The sequence below is a fragment of the Felis catus genome, chromosome B1 (genome assembly GCF_018350175.1).
Source record: "Felis catus isolate Fca126 chromosome B1, F.catus_Fca126_mat1.0, whole genome shotgun sequence".
Classification (NCBI taxonomy): Eukaryota; Metazoa; Chordata; class Mammalia; order Carnivora; family Felidae; genus Felis; species Felis catus.
In genome coordinates this window covers 13685999-13704974 of record NC_058371.1, presented here as the reverse complement: position 1 = coordinate 13704974, position 18976 = coordinate 13685999, and the positions used below count along the sequence as shown (strand labels likewise).

Below are 18976 nucleotides of genomic sequence, written 5' to 3'. Positions count from 1 at the left end.
CATCAGTCACCCGGAAAAGTCTCATTAAGTATGACGTTTGTCAATGCAATGCTAGCATTTTTTTCTTCTTCAAATTTAGTGTTCTGATTCAATGAACTATTGGCTCCCTTTAAATGTCCTTAATTGTGGAAATGAACGTTTTGCTCCACCTAAACACTTAACACTAGTTGGGACCCCACTTACCCCAAAATCTCACCTGACCAGAAATGCAAAGAAAAGAAGGTAATAAACCAAAAGGGCCAAAATTCACAGAAGTAGCTGTGAGAATAGTCTTTGTTCATAAGCTTCTATTCCCTTTTTATGCAAAAATTACAATAACAACAAAAATAGCTTTGGCTGTTTAATGACAGAGGAATGAGAAGTGAAAGACAGCATGACGAGAGAGGAAAATGAAAAATGCATCTTAAAAATTATACCTCCGCTTGAGCTGCACACGTAGTTAAAAATTCTTACAAGAGGAATGTAAAATCTGGAACAGGTCTGAAATCACACAATACTACGTTCAGAGCATTGTTCTACCATTTAAGGCCTGTGTCACCTTGAATTTACTTAACTTCTCTAACAGTTTTCCCATCAGTAAAAGGGAGAAATCCCTTCTAAAAGGGATGTTGTGAGAATAAAATGAGAGGGCATGTATAAAACATTTTGCGTAGTACGGACCCCAAAATGATACATAATAGTAATATTTAAAAAAAATTTTTTTTAACATTTATTTAGTTTTGAGAGTCAGAGAGAGACAGAGCGTGAGTGGGGAAGGAGCAGAGAGAGAGGGAGACACAGAATCCGAAGCAGGCTCCAGGCTCTGAGCTGTCAGCACAGAGCCCAATGCAGGGCTCAAACCCATGAACTGTGAGATCATGACCTGAGCCTCAGACTGGGAATACTTAGCACCCTCAACAGCTCCTGGGTAAATGATTATATTGTAACAGAGTTCATAAGGATGATCGTCCATTACCAGGAAGCTAAATTATAATTAATATACTTTGTTCGATAAGCACTCAACAAACATTTATTGAGTAACTACTGTTTTCTCAGACTTATAGTTTGTACTGGCACCCAGAGATGAGTAAGACACAGCTGTGACCCGAAGGAACTTGTCCCCCTAGTGGGGGAGAGGGAACTGTAAACACATGACTGCAGTACCCTGTGTTAAGTGTTGGAACAGAAACACGGACCAGGCACTATGGAAGTACAGCAGTAGCTAGTTTTGCTGGACGCAATGTGTTCAGGCCTCAGACATGAAATGCCGCAGAAGCTGACTCCTGAAAGATTTGTGACAGGGTAAGAGATGGCCGAACTAGCACTAAAGGAACGTGTTGAAGCATGGGTGCCTGGGTGGAGAGGAACAGGCGGAAAAGAGAAATGGAGGTAGAGGTGGGATTGTGAAAAGTCTGATAAGACATATAAAGAATTTGGACTTGATCCAAAAGACCTCATGAAGATGTTATGCAGGGATGTGCCACGGTCAGAGTCATGATTCCGAATGACAATCACGGCGATAGTTCAGAAGCTGGATTCAGCAAGAGACAGACGGAGGCAAGGAGACCAGGTAGAAGGGCTAACAAAAGAATCTAAAGACGAGATGACAAGAGCCTGAACGCAGGCCGTGAGAGTGGGAAGAGTCAGAGGGGGGGGGAGTTTATAATTCCTCTTAAACATATTTCCATTCAGTATGTTAGTTTTTAAAATAAAAAGTCCTTAAAGCACTAAATCCCTTGCGATCAATAAATCTGACTCTCTCCTGTCATAACTCTTCGTGGCGATTCTGAGTTCCTTAGATTTTAGTGTTCCATAATTCATAGCAAGATGATAAGGCGATAATCTCTGATAAAGTTTGAAATCGTATTCTAGGTATTTTGATACTTGGCCAATTCTTTCTTTCTACGATAAGATCTGTACTTCGTTCTGGTTAAATGTTAAGAAAAAAGGATTCAGGAAAAAGTAAAGCATCAGTTAAACCCCCACCAGTTACGTCTGACAGCTTCGCCTAGGAAAACAAAAATCTCGTATGCAGCACTTAACTGCTCTAACTGGAGTCTCCAAAAAGGCTACATCTTGCACCATGTTTAAGAAAGCTCTTCCTCTTACTGAATACTTGTTCAAATATTTAAGCAAGAATTTCATTTCAATGGAGTCGATACGAAATACCTCACCAAGGAAATACTGACCACAAAGTTAAGAACCAGAAACTATAGAAACTATAAATCTTTTGGTTTTGTCTTAACTTTTTTCAGCAAAGCGAGGAGTCCAGAACAGCGGCCACCGAACTACCAACACGTGAACAAGCTTCAAGCGAACACGCTTAGGCACTTGTAAAAACAAACATCATTCCCATTATTCCCAATGCTAAAATTGAGGTTGGCAAGGCTCTCCTCTTAATAGCTCAAAAACAATTTCAAAAGTAGCAGGAAAAGCAGCTACTTTGCGAAGAGACTAATCATCGTCATTAAAAGATCCTTAAAAGCAAATACAGAATGGTCAGTCGGCCTGGTCACCTTAATTTTTAATGAAGGAATATCTTCAGCTCTGTGGATGCATGAAATAGACTTCTGGAGGAAAATGTACTGTCATTAAAAAGAAAACTGATTTTAACCTTCACCTTCACTGGTAATCTACAATCACAGGAAATAATATTTGAAAACAAAACAAAACAAAAAGGAAATATGAGACAGAGGAAGAAGAAAATCTGTCAGGGCTAGAACAAACAAGGTGGCTATCATAAAATAGCCAAATGGTTTTCTCCACCTCCATCAAGGTCACTTTACTGATCCTGGGCTCAATAAGATGATAATGCATTTAACCACTTTCCTTGCATCTGACTTCGACCTCACAAATCCAAATGGCCTTGTTTAACTACCCTGGCCTTTCAGCATTTCCCTGAACAAAGATAATTAAGGAGATGTACTGCCCCCTACTATCACAGGAATTGAAAGACAAATAAACTTTTAAGAGCACAGCCAGGTGTCTAGTCCACTAATGTACAACTTTTAAGCGGGAGGTAAAATGAAATAATGGTTAAATAATTATAAAAGGTTAACAACGTTAAACTTGTTATATACGGTAATTCTGTTTTATTTAAGAGAAAAAGCATAAAAAGAGTTCCAGGCTACATTTTACAGGTCTCCAGATAGCAGGTTCTCTCTCTGCCTGCCGGATATAGTTTAAGACAATGGAGAAAAGGTACTGTGCAGAAACTAACATGAAAAATTTCATGAAAACTCCCACACATCCTTTTAATTTAAAAACGTTTACGGTGACCCGTATACATACATAAATAGAAAAAAGTGAAGTGTTTTTCCACATTAGTTCTGTATTAGTCATTTCGGTAGGCTTTATAATCCATTCTGCTTTGTAAATGTATAAGACAAGATGTTTATGCGAAACAGCATTTAATGTGAAGAGAGGGAAATAACTCTTAAGAGGGAAACTCTTTTCCTTTTAAATACTATAGCACGTGGCTTCCCAAATCTTACTATTGTTTCGATGTGATACTCCCTCAAATATCTGTGTGTACTTCTCTGGTTTTATTCTTCTCCCGTGAAATGAATTTATTGCCAGTAATACGTGTACCATAAACTATTTCTGGGATACCAAAGAAGTAGTTGTTCTCTCCCCATTGTAGTAAAGATTTAAGAGTACATATTTCAAAACTTAAACACATAGGATTCATAACCGAACAGGCAGGTTTGTAACGAAAATCAACACATAAATTTTAAAGCAACTGGTTTCTTAAGTATTAAAATATATACCATGCCAAACCTTGTAAAACAATATATAATCAAATAACTGCTACACATCAAATTATTATTCTCTATGGGGAAAAATTTTTCCACATGTCAAAAAACAGCACATTCCAAATACCTAAATGCACACAGGTTAAAAAAAATCTTAGACGTAATTGTGTATCACAATGACCTTTTATTTTAGGCAAAACTGTCATGAAAGTCCTATTAATGTATTCCGTATCCTCTATTGCTAGAGAAATCTGTAACGTCAAGCAATCCGATACATGTAAATATAAAGAATTTCTAATGTAAAATACCTATTTAAAGAAAAAATGAAGTGTTACTCTTGGCCCCAAAATAGTCACTATTTGAGGATATAGAATCACTTCGTATACGATTACAGCCAAAACAGCACTTAGGATCGAGAACTTAACATCTATATTTATATGCTTTAGACTTTTCCAGATCAACGTGATGCAGCAAAATCTTGCTGGTAATCCTCATCTAAAACTCTGGGAAGCCCCCTGCTCCTCTCTCTTATTCTCTAACCTCCTCATCTTTACATTCTTCCCTCTCTGCCTGCAAGTTTCACCACTTGTGTTTGTGTCTGTTGCTGGTGTAGCTAAAAAACCAGGTCAATGGAAGATCTAGCTCTTTAAACACGGTCACAGTTGTGACGGGTTTGTAGCCAAAACTATGGAGAAGTTCTGATCTAACCCAGAAGGGTACAACTCACGTTAGGGTAAAAAAAAAAAAAAAAAAAAAAAAAAAAATCCAAAAAACAAAAAACGAAAAACTACTGCCCGTAATCCCGTAATCACTTACTTTCGCACTGAGACATATCACTCTATCTCCTTCATGGTGCCAAATTCACAACACCCAAACATCCTAAAGTTAGGAAGAATATCTTATTTCTCGAAAGTTTGGCGCTAAAGCACTCACATCCAGGATAAGCTAGGAGGTCAAAGCATGGCTGGAATGGAGATGTGCATCTATGCATACCTATATTTGCACAAAGAGTTAAGAAGTCTATAGTTAAGCAGTGATATACCACGTCAGGGTAAAATGTAAACTTTTTTAATATGAGGAGAAGTTAACAAAAATCACTCCTTTAGATAAAGACTTAAAACAAATATAACATCCTATACTTGGCTTCTGCATTTAGATTGTTAGAGAGGTGGTTTGTAAAAAATCTTCATTCACAATTGTTTAGTCAAAGTCCAGAAAACAAAATAAATTATAAGCATAAAGAGACTGATGCTCCAAAGCCCAATCTCTTAATTGCTGATTAGAGCTGAAAATAGATCTTTTTTTCTCCACTAATTGAATGAGTCTTGTTAAACCTTTTGAAATGCACTTTAGAAAATGCAAGAATACAGCTCAGAACAGGTTCTTTAATTTGGGTCATTTTCTGTTACTTGCAGTAGTGACGGGTGCTTAGCAACGCTGTTCTGGTGGCCCTTTTAAGGAAATGAATACCTGGGATACAGCATTTTAATCTATTTTATGGCATTAATTATCAAGATCACTGTATTTTAGACAGTGCCTCCTTTGCACTTTCCTACATTATGAAAGAATGGAGTCCCGTGATTAATTGGATGTATTATTTGAGATGACAGAAGATCCTGTGAATCCCCTTTCCAAGTAAAAAAAAATTAATAATAATAACAATAATAATAATAAGGACATAAAAACTAATAGTAAATACAAGTCACAAAGAAGGTTAGCTTAAGTGTTTAGACAAGGATCTTACACTGAAAATCAGTATTCAGACATCTGGAAGGGTGCACGTTAAGTCACTTTTCTTTTTCTAAGTCTTTGAGAAGAATTAAATTCTTTTATGCCGCACATTAGGCCGCTGTATCTAAGAAACGTGATGCGACCCATCCAATGGCCAACGTGGGGGACGATTTTATCTGGCACTCAAAGACTTGCACCGTGTTTCAAACACTGGTTTTAGGAAAGAGGACTTTTACCTGAGAAATGTGAACACGAACAGCCTTTTAAATCATAACCAGGTTACTCACTTTGTGTTTATGTTAATGTGCTCGGGGGATCAACTGGGAGGAAGCCAAGGAAGCAAGGTAAAATAAAAAGCTACCAACCAGTTCTCAAGGAATCGAACTGCCATGTTATCCTCTGGAAATCCATCCGTTCTCATCTCATCAAAAATTAGCACAACAGGTTCAAGAAACTAGTAATTAAAAATATTTGGAACACTCCCTTTCCCTTAGCTCTCTGATCTCTCACTTATCCTTGTTCAGTGTACAACTCTTCTAACTTTTCCCTCCTAATCACACAATTCATTTTAGATCCCATGTGCCGAAGAAGGTGACACTCTTCCATAACGGCATTCTCTATCTTGGCGGCTGATAGGAGATCAAGTGATTCCCTCTTTGTCTGGAATGTACCCTAATTTCAGCCCTTAATGGCCAATTCTTTAAAGCTTTTAACACTTAGCCTCCAAAGAGGAGAAAGACACCAGGTTAACAACCTGAAATCACATTTCTGGGGCAAGTTTCAGTTCATCGGTTCATATAGAACCAGCACCTCTTTAAATTAAACATAGTTTATACTTGATTTCCAATTTATCACCAAACTGTGTAGATCACAGTATAAAATGAGTCACACCCAAATTTCACAAGTTTTTTAACCTCTTAAGACAGATGGACACTGCTTAGACTTTGGGGGCTTTGAACCAGTACAGCTGCATTTTAACGCCAGGGAATCTGCTGGGGGGAAAAAAAATGTGGGCCACAGACAGTATATGCTGCACTAAAATATTCTCCTACTGAGACAGGCTCGCTAAGTTAGCTGTATTTCTAAAATGCCTTCTCTGGATATTTTCAATCCTTTCTTCAAGACTACTTTAACAATTAGCACAGAGAGGTCTCTGCATGAAGCTCTGAAACATTTAAAACCAGAGAACAAAAGGTTTATTTTAAAAAGGAAAACCTTGGCTTGTACAACTCCAGACGTGAATCTGCTTTCAATTACTGAAAGTATTTCCACTTCAGTGGAAAGGGATCAAATCTTCAACTACACCATCTTAAGGCACTGAATTTGATTATATTAGGCTTTCAGAAGACAGAATGACTTTGTGACACAGGCACATAGACTCTTAACATATCATATCTGAGATATTCCAGAGAGATAGAGACGCCAGCACAGGGAAGGCAGGGAATGTGACTTCTCATCGCTCATTCTGAGAGATGCCACAGATCTTTGTTTTATTCTCTGGCAATACGCACATAAATGGTAGAAAGCTTTCTACTTTACTAGACAGTGCACACGTTTCCCCCCAGCCGGCCCCCAACTATTCTTCCAGGAGCAACCTGCATGGAAACACAACGGCAAAGTTGGATTTCTTTTAGAGACTCGGCTGTACAAAACCCTCTCCTGGCAAAAATCACACACGAAGTGTTTCGCAAGAGAAAAACCGCTCTTTTAATTAGCACGATTATTTTGTACCTCTTTCCCCATTAAGCAATCAGTATGATGGATTTTAGTTAATGGAAGCAAAGGGCTGATTAATCTAAGCTCAATGCAGATTTTAAAACACATCCAAGCCATAAATTACCCAAAATCACGACTGCTAAGATTTGCTCCCCACGAGTCCAACAAGACGCATCGCAAAAGTCACCGAATGCAGGAGAAACGACAGCTTTACCTCGTGGATCAGGACTGTATACTACCCTTTAAAAAAAATAAAAAAAAAAATCCACCTAATAAAAAATACCGGGAACAAAAGACTCCATTCTCCCCGCGGCTACCTGCACCACTCCGAGGGACGAGGAGGAATCCAGAAAGTTCAGCCTTCGCCTCCTCTAAACCCCCAAATTTGGTCCCTCAGGGGTTAAAGAGCCACCTCGTTTCAGATGCTAATGTTGCCTCTGCGGCGATTCTAACCCGCGCGGAGCCGCCTCCCATTCCGACACCACCGGGGAGACAAGCGGGGCCGCCGCCGCCGCCGTCCCCGCCGTCCCCGAGCGCGGCCGAGCGCGCGAGCGACCCCGCCGCGGGAAGAGCCGCGCGAGGAGCCCCGCCGAGAGCCGCGCCGGGAGCCGCGCGAGAAGCCCGCGCGAGGAGCCCGCGCGCCGCCCGGCCGCCCAGGCCCCGGCCGCCTCCGCCGCCGCCGCCGCCTCCGCCGCCGCCGCCGCCGCTCACCCACCTTGCCGCGGCGCGCCCTCGCTGTGGCCGTGCGGAGCCGAGCCCGGCGCTGCCAAGTTGCCTCGGTCTGGAGCGTATCATGTTACAGCGCCGGGCTCGGGGCTCCGGCTGCGAGCGGCAGCCAGACATGATAGGCTGAGGCTCCTCTGTTTACACCCGGCCGCGGAGGGGGCGGCGGCGGCTCTTAACCCCTTCGCGCCGGGCCGCCGCCGCCGCCGCCGCCGCCGCCGCCCCGCCAGCCCTGCGCCCCGCCGCCGCGGCCCGGCCGCCGCCTTCCGACCCTTCCTTCCACACACACGCGCACACACACACACGCACACACACACACACGCATGCACGCACACGCACACACACGCCGGGGCATTTTAACAGCCATGCCCCAAACGAAGAGTGTGAAAACTGCACCAAAAACTGGTTACAGGCGTGCTATAAAGCCCTGATAGGAGGTACTCCACCAACACACACACACACACGCACACGCACGCACACACACCGGCAGCCCGTAAAACATCGATATTCTCTAATGTGGTTTTTCGGGTGGCTGTAGATTTGGCCAAACAGCTTTCCTCCAGAAGCACTACTTTGCTGTGCTCACAAAAGGACCTCATTCCCCCGGCGCGTGAATGAATCCCGACCCCCGATCCGCCACCATTCATGCATCCCCCAGCCGAGCTGTTTACTTAATCCAAAGAGAGCGGTGGCCGCACTCCCCCGGCCTCAGCGAAACTCAGTGCTCCAGCTCGCTGGACGCGCTGCTCGGGAAAGGTGGGTGCCTCGGAGGCGGGAGGGGCCGGGCACCGGGCCTGGAGTCCACAGCGCCGGCGGGGGGACGCGGGGGGACGCGGCGGGGACCGGCTCGGCCCCCCGCGGGCCCCGGGGCTGCGCCGCCGAGACTCGCCCGCTGAGGTCGGCCGGGGGCTGCGCCGCGCCCCCCTCGTGCGCCCGCGGGCTCGGACCCCCGGCGACCGCCTAGGGGAGAGCCGGGCCCGCACCCCGGGGAGGGAGGAGGGTCCCCGGGGCTGGCGGCGTGTGCTCACGGGGTCTGAGCGAACTCTGAATGATGTGCCACGGCTGGACAACCCTGATGTGGACTAGCTAACGTGGTGTTCCAACTAGCTTGACTTTTAAATAAAACATACTTCAGTATTGCGGCCCTTCCATTTTTATTTAAAAATTGCCTCCCTCCCCCTCCAGATCCACTCCTGTCATTATCTTTGTATTGCCTCCAGTCCAACGTCCCTCCTTCCTTTAATTTGTCTTTTTTTTTCTTCTAGAACATTCCATCCCCCTCAGCTTCTTCCTCCATTAAACTGAGAATTGAAGGTGTGTTAGTGAGTTTTGGGATTTACCCGTGTTTTCTTCCAATTCCTCAAGACCCCTCCGTATTTTTATGAAGAAACAGAAAACAAGAAGCATACGTTACGATATGGACATCAATCAGCACATCTTTATATGATTAGCTGTCAGCCCACATTGGAACGAACTGCCGTCTAAATACAGACTTAAGCCAAAAGATTAATACTTTAAGAAAGGGTTAGTGTGCTCCATTTATCAGTAAGATCCAGTAAAGAATGTATTCTCACCTCAATCTGTGATTCAAAAACAGTAATTTCTTTTTCCTCTGTAGCATACTCCTTTTACCTTGACTTTTGTCACTTTTTACATCTAATGCTACCTATGGTAAGGGGAACACAGCTCATCAACCTCTTGGTGGATGCTTTTCCTTCTCTGTTTTCATTACCATCTAACACATTCATCATCGTACATGGAAATGTCTGGTATTACTCAACACTTAAGTCTCTACCCCATAGGGTTCTTTTCTTTCAGGCATGATGGCTCCTCTAAAATCGTGACTCACAAACATTCTATTACAACATGATTATCACAACCATCATGTCTGTTCTTCCCTGAGTGATCAACATGTTCACCCTTTCATTAGGACGTTAGCAAGGTACCCTAGAAGTTGTTTAAACCTTTCTTTGACACAGCCTAAATTTCAAAGTTATTTCAGGGTTTTGCAAATCTCCTTAGTAAAATTGGGTCAAAAAACAGAACAATAGATGTTTTGTGGGGCTCCAAAAGACTTCTGAGCTCTTAAGCAAATATCTTCCTAAGTCATAATATTTTGAACATGATCGTTTCACAGATCAGGGTGATGTGTGTGACTCTTCCTGTGTGTGTGTGTGTGTGTGTGTGTGTGTGTGTTTGTGTGGGGGGGTGTTGCTTGAGGTAATTGCCAATAAACACTACATAACTATTTAGGCCAGAATCTGAAGAGGCTGTTCAATTGGACTCTTAGAGCAATTAAATAGGTAAAACACTGCACAGCTGGAATTTTTCAGGACCTGCGGGTCTTGTCCACGTTTCAGATACGTACCCCTGGATTTTCGATGACACAAATTAGCAGATGTGGATTTGAATAAGAACATTAGAGGACACAAAGGGGAACACTCTAGTGGGAGGAATGAAAGGTTTTAAAATCTTAAATCCCTGTATGGGCCAAGATGAATCTCAAGAAGATTGATATTTGGCCTCGTCATCTCCCCAGATAAATGCTATGTAAATCGGTCACTGATTGATAGCATTTATTAAAATTCCAATTTAAAATGCTAATTAAGCAATGCCCATTTATAAATATCAGATACAGGTAGGTCAATTTTTATACTGGACTATATTGGAATATTCTACACGTATATCTAGTCCTACCTTTTCTGGATACAAAACTAATTATTTCCAAATTGCACAAAGACGGTGTCCCTTGAGAATAATCAAGGGCTTACTTTGAACAGAGCTGAGCAGCAGCGGCAGCAGCCCATGGGGAAGAAGAGGGACAGACGTGGTTTTAAACAGTTTCTATCGCTGAATAGGGAAGGATGGTTTCCACATAACGCCTTCCCGAGAAAAGACAAGTTTTGTGACCACTCCCACCCATACGTTAAATCACTGCCGTCTTGGAAATAAAGGAGTCTAATACAGAGTTCTATAGAGACACAGAATAAGGCCCACATGAAACTTCTATCTACTATAGTTTGCCATATTGATGATATCAGGAATAATTAGCATTATGGATACTGCCTTTTATAACTTAAGCATTTCTTGTCTCAGATCTGCCGAATTCCCCACAGTTCTACGAGCAGACACTATTAAATATGTTGAATTATGTGGCTATTTTATGTTGTGAATAAATAACCACATGGAATCATGCTTGCGCTATTAAATGAATTTTACTTATAACTGAATTCAGTTCTTTAGGCATAAAAGCCTAATGACTGCACACCACAAGGAAGATTTTTAAAAATGCATGAACCAAACCAAATCAAAGCAAATTGTATTTAAAAAAAAAAAAAGCCCGTGAATGAGCTGTTACTTCAAACTGGCACCAACTTAGCTTTAATATTAAGACTTTTTCTCACCTCTTTCTACTTAGGCCCCAACCCTTGAAAAAAAAAAAAACAAAACCCAGAGTTTAACCAAAACCGAGGTGATTACCTTTTTTGGTCGTGATGAGGCACTGAAACCATATTGTCAGAGATGCTAATATAAAGTCGAAATCAAACCCTTTTACCTCTACTGAACATGGGATGTCTGATAACAAGCGACACTGAGCGCTTCATATGACTGTCACTCTACTGAGCATTTGACACATGCCCTTTTTATTTCTCTAAGCCCTTGTATTGTTATCCCATTTTACAGATGAGGAACCGAGAACTTAAAAGAGAGTAATAATGGTCCAAATAGTTACAGAGTACCAGAGCTTAAATTCAGCCCTGAGGCTTAAACCATTTCACTAAAGCATTGACTCAGTGGTTAAAACTGGTATCAGGAGAATAGATTGCTTCCAAAATCCAACGCATCAGGAGAAGCCACGCCAAAGATATGAAAACATGATTTTTCATGTTTAAAATTGATGGATTGTGGATTTGGGGGGGGGGGGAAGAGACACAGCATGTGATTTTCCCTGTGTTTTATTTTATTTTATTTTTTATTTTTTTTAACGTTTATTCATTTTTGAGAGACAGAGAGAGGCAGAGCATGAGCAGGGAAGGGGCAGAGAGAGAGGGAGACACAGAATCGGAAGCAGGCTCCAGGCTCTGAGCCATCAGCACAGAGCCCGACGCGGGACTCGAACTCACGGACCGCGAGATCGTGACCTGAGCAGAAATCGGACACAACGGACTGAGCCACCCAGGGGCCCCATTCCCTGTGTTTTAAAGTTACATTCGGAGTTAAGGTAACCAAGAGTGCACCTAGTGCTAGTAGTCTCCGCAAGCTGGAATCTTGCAGTGGAACGAAAATAGTTAAACATTCCTGATTGGGGAGTGGCAGAGGTCTGTATGTTTCTGTCATGCTAGGATTTCGTTTGTCTAAATGGACTTTGGTACAAATTACACATTTATTTGTAAACTTTTTCTTTTTTAAATTACCAATATGTCAGAGGCACTCAATGTCACCTAAATTAAGGGGCACTGACATTAACAGGCACATAATAATTGTACAATTACTTTGTTACATGCTGTGCATACAGTTTGAGATTTCATCTTCTGTTTTGCAAAGGGTAATTTTGTCAGTAGCAAGAAGGTCTCCACCAGCTATGTGGGTTCTAACGTAAAGCTGTATTTAAAATCATATTTCTGGGTCCTTTTCCCAATAGAGTTCAATTATCACTTATACTGGAACCGAAATAAAGGTTTGAGAGAAAGGCTCATAATAAAGTCCAATTCATAATTTTCACAGATGTCTAAGAGTAAATCCAAAAGGAGAGTATAATACCTAGGTGATTCTTTGATTTAACCCACAGAACAATCCACCCACGATACAGCTTTTTTATTTCATAACTATCTGCAATGACCCACATCCAAAATCGTTTCCGAAAGGTAAGTTTTCTTCTTTATTTGTAAAGATGCTATTTCACCAAAACCACTAATGCCTCCTGAAATCCAATACTATGTGATAAAGACCTAAGACTCTCTCTTTAGATCTCCAATCATGTTTGTTGTGTATCAAAAGAAGTGATTCTTATTTTTGTCCTAATTCAGGTGACCTTGGGCAGGAGCATGCTGGGTCCTCCACAGCCTGGGCAGGCAGGGAGGAGGAGGAAGCAAGATCTGGGAGTGTGTGATGAGGTCTGGACTCTTTGCAGGGGGCAATCAAGCAATGCACTGCATCCAAAAGGCTTAGTGAGCTTCAGCCCTGTGCTGGCAAGTATCCAAGCGGGAGGGAAGGGGGTAAGGAAGGGAGATCATTCCTCTCTAGTGGTGAGAGCAAGACAGGGGTTCAAGAGGGCAGAGCTTCAAGAGAAATCCAGATGGTCAGCAAGAGTTAGCTGGGGGTACGTATGCCAGGAACTGGGCATAGAGCTAGAGCCGAGGACTCAAGTCACATCACCAAGTGCCCAAAGGCGATGTTAGAAGGGAGTCTGTGGTAGACCAGTGCATAGAACCCTAGTTTCATGAATAAATCTCCATGATGGGGGGAGCACAGGAGAGGCCAAGAGAGAGGGAGTGCCATTCACCCCTGGAAGGTTGGATACAAGGTCTCAGGCAGAAAGACTAATTCCTAAGCCCACCCAGGGATGGCAGTATTCGTCCATGCTAGACAACTTACTGGGTTCAACCTATTTTTATGTTTTGAAAATAAGGATATATTTGGGGGTGGGGGTCCTTTGAATGTATTCTTTGACAGTCCATGTTTAAGAAACTGAAATGTGATAAATAACAATGATCGCACTGTTTTCATTACAGAGTAATTTTGTCAGTCTTTATTGACTCTTGATTTCCAACCATCATTCCATTCACCCAACCCATATTTTCATATTTCAGTGTTAGTTTTCAAACACATTTCCAGTTAAATGTTAAAAAGCTAGGCAATCTACCTTTGAAATTAAATATATTACTATAAACACTTTGTCTTCTCTGTTCAGACACCAAGAATCGGTTACTCATTGAAGTTATTAGGTATGAAATTGTCTACAGAGGCAAGGAGCTATTCACCAGGTCAAATCCTTAATGCCGGGGACAGAGCAGAGAAAGTGCACAAACATCTATAGTCGCTCTTGAAAATTTGTAGCATTAACATTTTCAAAAGACTACCTGTGAAGTATGATAACTTTTTTGCAGTTGATTTAATAAGTCTTTATTGACAAATTTAGATAATAATTATTATTTTCGGACGTTTTACGACAGTTACATGGAACACGTTTTTAGTGATTTTTTTTTCTATTTCGTGAACATAAATCATGTCTAAGCACATATTTTTATATGTCATTTTAGATGTAGGTATATGCTTGACACTCCTGCTTTTTACCTGGCCAATTTCTGCTTGTTCATGACTTGGCTTAGCAGTCCGTTCTTCCATTTAGTCTTTCCTGACCCACTAACAATAGTTTAAGAGCCCTGCTTTTGAGCTCCCATTGAACTCTGCAAATATCCTTTTCCAATATTCATCATACTGTGTTCTGCTGCCTATCAACCTATCTGTAACTCCTTCCAGACCATAAACACATGAGGGCAGGGACCACTTCTTTGCTGATTCCCCAGCACTTACTAAATGTCTTGCACTAGAGACACAAATATTGGTTTAGGGATGGGTAGATTGAACTGGAAGCAAACAGTCCAGATTGAAGAAAATGCTTGCTAACTAAAATAAGTCTGTCATTTGTATTTATCACACTTCTGTAATTATTTAGTCCTCTTTCTCTCTCTCTCCCTCTCTCTCTCTCCCTCCCTCTCTCCCTTTCTCTCTTTTACACACACACACACACATACACACACACCCTTAACCTAACCCAGCCTAACCTAACCCACATATTTGAGGGCAGAGACTATGACCTAACGGCACCTAGCACCATTGATAATTTGAGATTGCCATGTTTTAAAACTATAAATGTATACTTTTTCATTCTAAGATTCATGGGATTCTAAAACTGGACACAAACTTAATATGTCATCTAATTTGGTCATACCCTCCGGATCCCCAGACACAGACCACCTATTTGTTTGTTGGTTCTTCTCTTTTTTTAAAGCCCTACCAGGCCGCATCCATTTCAAGTGACACATTACAATAGCTCACATTGTTGACCGTGATCAATTCTATTTTGAGAGTCTCTAAATCTCTGACGCCACAATTTACGCCCAAATGCTCTTGCCCAGGCTTCAGTAGACACAGAACAGCTGGTCACCATTTTTCTCACTAAGTGCCCTTCATATTCTTGAAGACAGACTGTGTGTCAATCTCCCCTTAAGATCCTCGTGGCCGTGCTAAATAATCTCGATTGCTTTTATTCTATTTTACTGGTTACTCATGGGTCTAGTTTTCATCTCTCTTATCATCCTACTGGCTGTTCTCTGAAGCTCCTTCACAGGGTGTGGGGGTGCGGGTGGGGCTGAGAACCACACTGACTGGGTTATCAAGCTCTAGGTTTAGAGGTTTAGGCCCCGGGAGAGAAGCAAGTCCTACGAGGAGCCAGAGCAAACGCAAAGAGACTGAAACAAGGATTTCATTTCTTTAAAGTTCTATGATGCGCGTTTGCTAATCCATCCCACAACTTTGGTGTTTCTGGGAGCAGAAGACGAGAGGCGCTGAGGGAACTGACTCTCGGGGGGTACCTCCATACTGGAGGGGGCACGGCAAGGAAGTTCAGGCCCCAAGGGAGACGGAAAGCGAAGTCTAGGAAATTGGAGAGAATCGGGGGGTGTAGCACCACAGAGAAGCCCCAGGGGAGAGGTTTCAAGAACTGAGGTCGGGACCGTGGAGGGTGATGGTTAACAAGGCTGCATGTCACAGATTAATACTTACGATGATTGAAGTGAAATGCCTGAATTTGGCAGGAAGAAAGCAATTTGTGGCCTAAAGGAGAAGAATGTCTAGCAGAGTAATGGGGTGAAAGTCAGATTTAAAAGCAAGAGGGTGGGGAAACGGAGACAGCCAGTCTGCAAACCAGTGTTTTTCCTCAAAATTTTTAGATTTGAACTGGACTCACATTTATTGAATGCCTATTATGTGCCTGAAACACCTTAGGTATTTTCACACGAGATGCCTTCTTTAATCCGCACAGGGCAAGACTAGGTTTAAACCTAGTGTAGAAAACTGTATTTCCATTACTTAAAATACCCTGTAGGGAAAAATATACTGGTTCTTTTAGGCAACTTTCTACATGAGGTCTCTCTCAGTCTGCGAAAAGCAAATGTGCTTACTTAGGGTCTTATTAGGGTACCTTCGGCAGCATCAGGGGAATACACATGGGGGATAGATACACATGGGGGAGAAATGAATTTTCTAAAAAGCGGGAGGGAGGCATGAAGTAAGAGCCAGGTTGACTCAGAGGCTGTCAGGGAAGGAAAATTCTAGTTGCAGTGTATCTCGTCTTGGGGGCTGTAGCTTCTGAGTGACAGCAAGCTTCAGGGACTGTCTCTTTCTTTGGAAAACCAGTGCAAAGGGAGTTAGGTCGTTCCAAAGGTCTAGAGTAATTAAAGGGAAAATAAAGACATCTATTTAATTGATGCTAAGCAAGGTGTATACATAAGACAAAACATCCTGACTGGTAAGGCAAGTGTCCAGGTGACGCTTTTGACATTCCACTACACAGGTGTTTCAATGCCTCCCATCCTTGGAGGCAATTCGATTTTGACACGGAAACCACCATGAAAATACAGCTCCCTGTTATTTTTGGCCAAGGGCCTTTGCCAGACTTTCAACAAAAGGTTTGTACAATGTGATCATTCAAATGAATTTTAAAGATTAAGGCAGAACGAGTTCGAGTATTTTAGAATTAATTTCATAATATTACTCATTAGATCAATATATCACTGTGTCACTTTAACTACAGTCTAAGATAGCTTTAGTGCGGATTATAGAAGCAGCCAGCGTTAAGTAGAAAGGCTCCCACGGTTAGGTACAAGTCTTGGTGGAATAAGTTGTATCTTTTTTTGTTTGTATTCTGGTATGGATGTTGGGTAAAATTTACTGTCAAGGAATTTCTGGCAGGGTTTCAGAAGGATGGTTAGAATGAGGAATTTTCTGACTGACAAAGAGCAGTGAGATGAGGTCGTGATTAACGGCAACTTATGATTAGTGAGAAAGGTCCTAAATTATACCTAGGCATTTATTCCACAAAAAGCCTGGTGATTATTTCCAGCGATTTTAATAAAAACACATAGTGTCATAATCAGTGTCAGGAATATTCATGGCTGTAATTCAGATAAGCAGGTATCTTTTTGTCCGGGCCTTAGATTACTTGCATGGGCATCACTAAGACCACACCACAAAATGAAAGAACCTAAGGGGAACAGAGAGGCTTCGACAGTTGGTAGGTTGGAACCGGTGAAGAAACATCACAGCCCACCCTTTAGGGATTTCTCCACTTCTCCACAAATTCTCTAGGCATCCGAAAATCTGAGTTCTAGACATCACTCTGCCGATTGGCTGTGTGACCTTGCTAAGCCCTAACTTATCTGGGCCTCGATTTTTCCCTCTAAAAAAAGAAATCTCTCGGGTCTTTTGAATCCTTTTTTTTTTTTAAAGCTTGCTTATTTATTTATTTATTTATTTATTTATTTATTTATTCATTTTGAGAGACAGAGAGAGAGGAGAGGCAGAGAGAGAGAGAACACCAAGCAGGCTCTGTACTGCCAGCACAGAGCCAGACGTGGGACTCGAACCCACCAACCATGAGATCATGACCTGAAACCAGGAGTGTGATGCTTAACGGCCTGAGCCACCCAGGTGCCCCTCTTTTTCATCCTTTAAATGGCTAGTTTCTTCAATATTCTTTAATGTCTTTGGGTCGTAGTTTTCAGTTATTGGATGTTTAGATTCAAGCATTTTCTTAACGTTTTTCCTTTTTCCACCTGCTTTTCCGCTGTCCTGATTGTTTTGTTGCCTGTCCATCCAATATCATTTTACAGATCAAACTGAAGGATAAGTTAAAGGGCCCACTTGGTCATCTCCAAATGTTGACTTCTTAGTGCAGATGTGATTTAGAAGACAGCTATTTTCATCTTTTTTTTTTTTAACGATGTTTATTTATTTTTGAGAGAGACAAAGAGACAGAGAAGGTGACGGGGGAGGGGCAGTAAGAGAGAGAGAGAGAGAGAGAGAGAGAGAGACAGGATCCAAAGCTGGCTCTGTGCTGACAGCAGGGAGCCCCATGAGGGGCTCGAACTCATGAACCGTGAGATCATGACCTGAGCTGAAGTCAGCAGCTTAACCGACTGAGCCACCCAGGCGCCCCTCATCTTTATTCTACTCCATATATTAACATTCCAGGTGGTAAGATACTGCCCACATTCCAATGCATTTAAGAGGTGAAAGTTTCTTTCCTTCACAAGAACAGCACTGGTGACTTTTTTTCAGAAGCCAAGAGACGTAACAAGGTGTGTGCGAGTGTGTTTGTTATGGGGGGCAATCACGTGTGTGGATTCTTCCTGGCCAAGATTTACATATCTTACAAGATCTCATTCTTCTAATGCCTCTGTGTCCCATCAACAACTTTCAGTTGTTCTACAAGCAGAAGGCTCCTGGTAAGTGGAGTCAGTGCCAGTCTTGAAGAGATCATACAACATCACCAAATGTTAGGACACAAAAGGAACTTGAAGCTCATTGCTCAAACCCTTTGCCTTCTCACAGGGCAGCCAGTATATATAACCCTAAAAACCAGACATCTCCCCTAAATATTATTAGCATGACCCCACCCCCAACCCCATCCCACACTTCCTTAAGCAAAGGAAAAAAGTGTTAACAGATGTTAAGGCAACAGAAACACTGTCCACAGAAAATTAAGAATCCCTGAGACATTCACAATCAAACGTGAAACTGCCCGGCCCCCTCTAGTTAATGTGAAATCTAATTAATATTGTTGTAACTAGCAGAGAAAAAACAAATCTTTACCTGAACGTAGAATTAGAATGTTTATAATTTTCCACTTCTTTTTTTACTTCTAAAGGATCAAGAAGCCTTTCCAAAGAGTAAAATACAAATCAATATTCAATTTTCCTCCAATTATGAAGAAATAAACCAACTTCAGGTCTTTTTTGTATCTGTACTGCCTGTGAATTTGCTGCTTTTTTTTTACTCTCGTGAGAGAA

The 18976-nt window shown here is 41.9% G+C and overlaps 1 protein-coding gene and 1 long non-coding RNA gene across 13 annotated transcripts in view; one reads left to right on the top strand and one right to left on the bottom strand.

The window, feature by feature from the left end:
* TENM3 (teneurin transmembrane protein 3) overlaps positions 1-18976 on the bottom strand; it is a 1304603-nt gene that overhangs the window by 341211 nt on the left and 944416 nt on the right. Inside the window, exons 1-2 of one of the 12 annotated variants that reach the window (XM_045056773.1) lie at positions 7897-8039; positions 7396-7421 (exon numbers count right to left, since the gene is read on the bottom strand). The exons of the other annotated variants lie outside the window; for them this stretch is intronic. Of the exons in view, the coding sequence (XP_044912708.1) occupies positions 7396-7421; positions 7897-8024 (154 nt within the window). The 5' untranslated portion in view covers positions 8025-8039. Of the gene's footprint in view, positions 1-7395; positions 7422-7896; positions 8040-18976 lie in introns of those variants that run through there. 12 annotated transcript variants of the gene reach the window in all.
* Positions 8156-9483, top strand: LOC109498714. The gene is made up of 2 exons (XR_002155572.3): positions 8156-8660; positions 9170-9483. It is a non-coding gene; the product is annotated as an uncharacterized LOC109498714 (long non-coding RNA).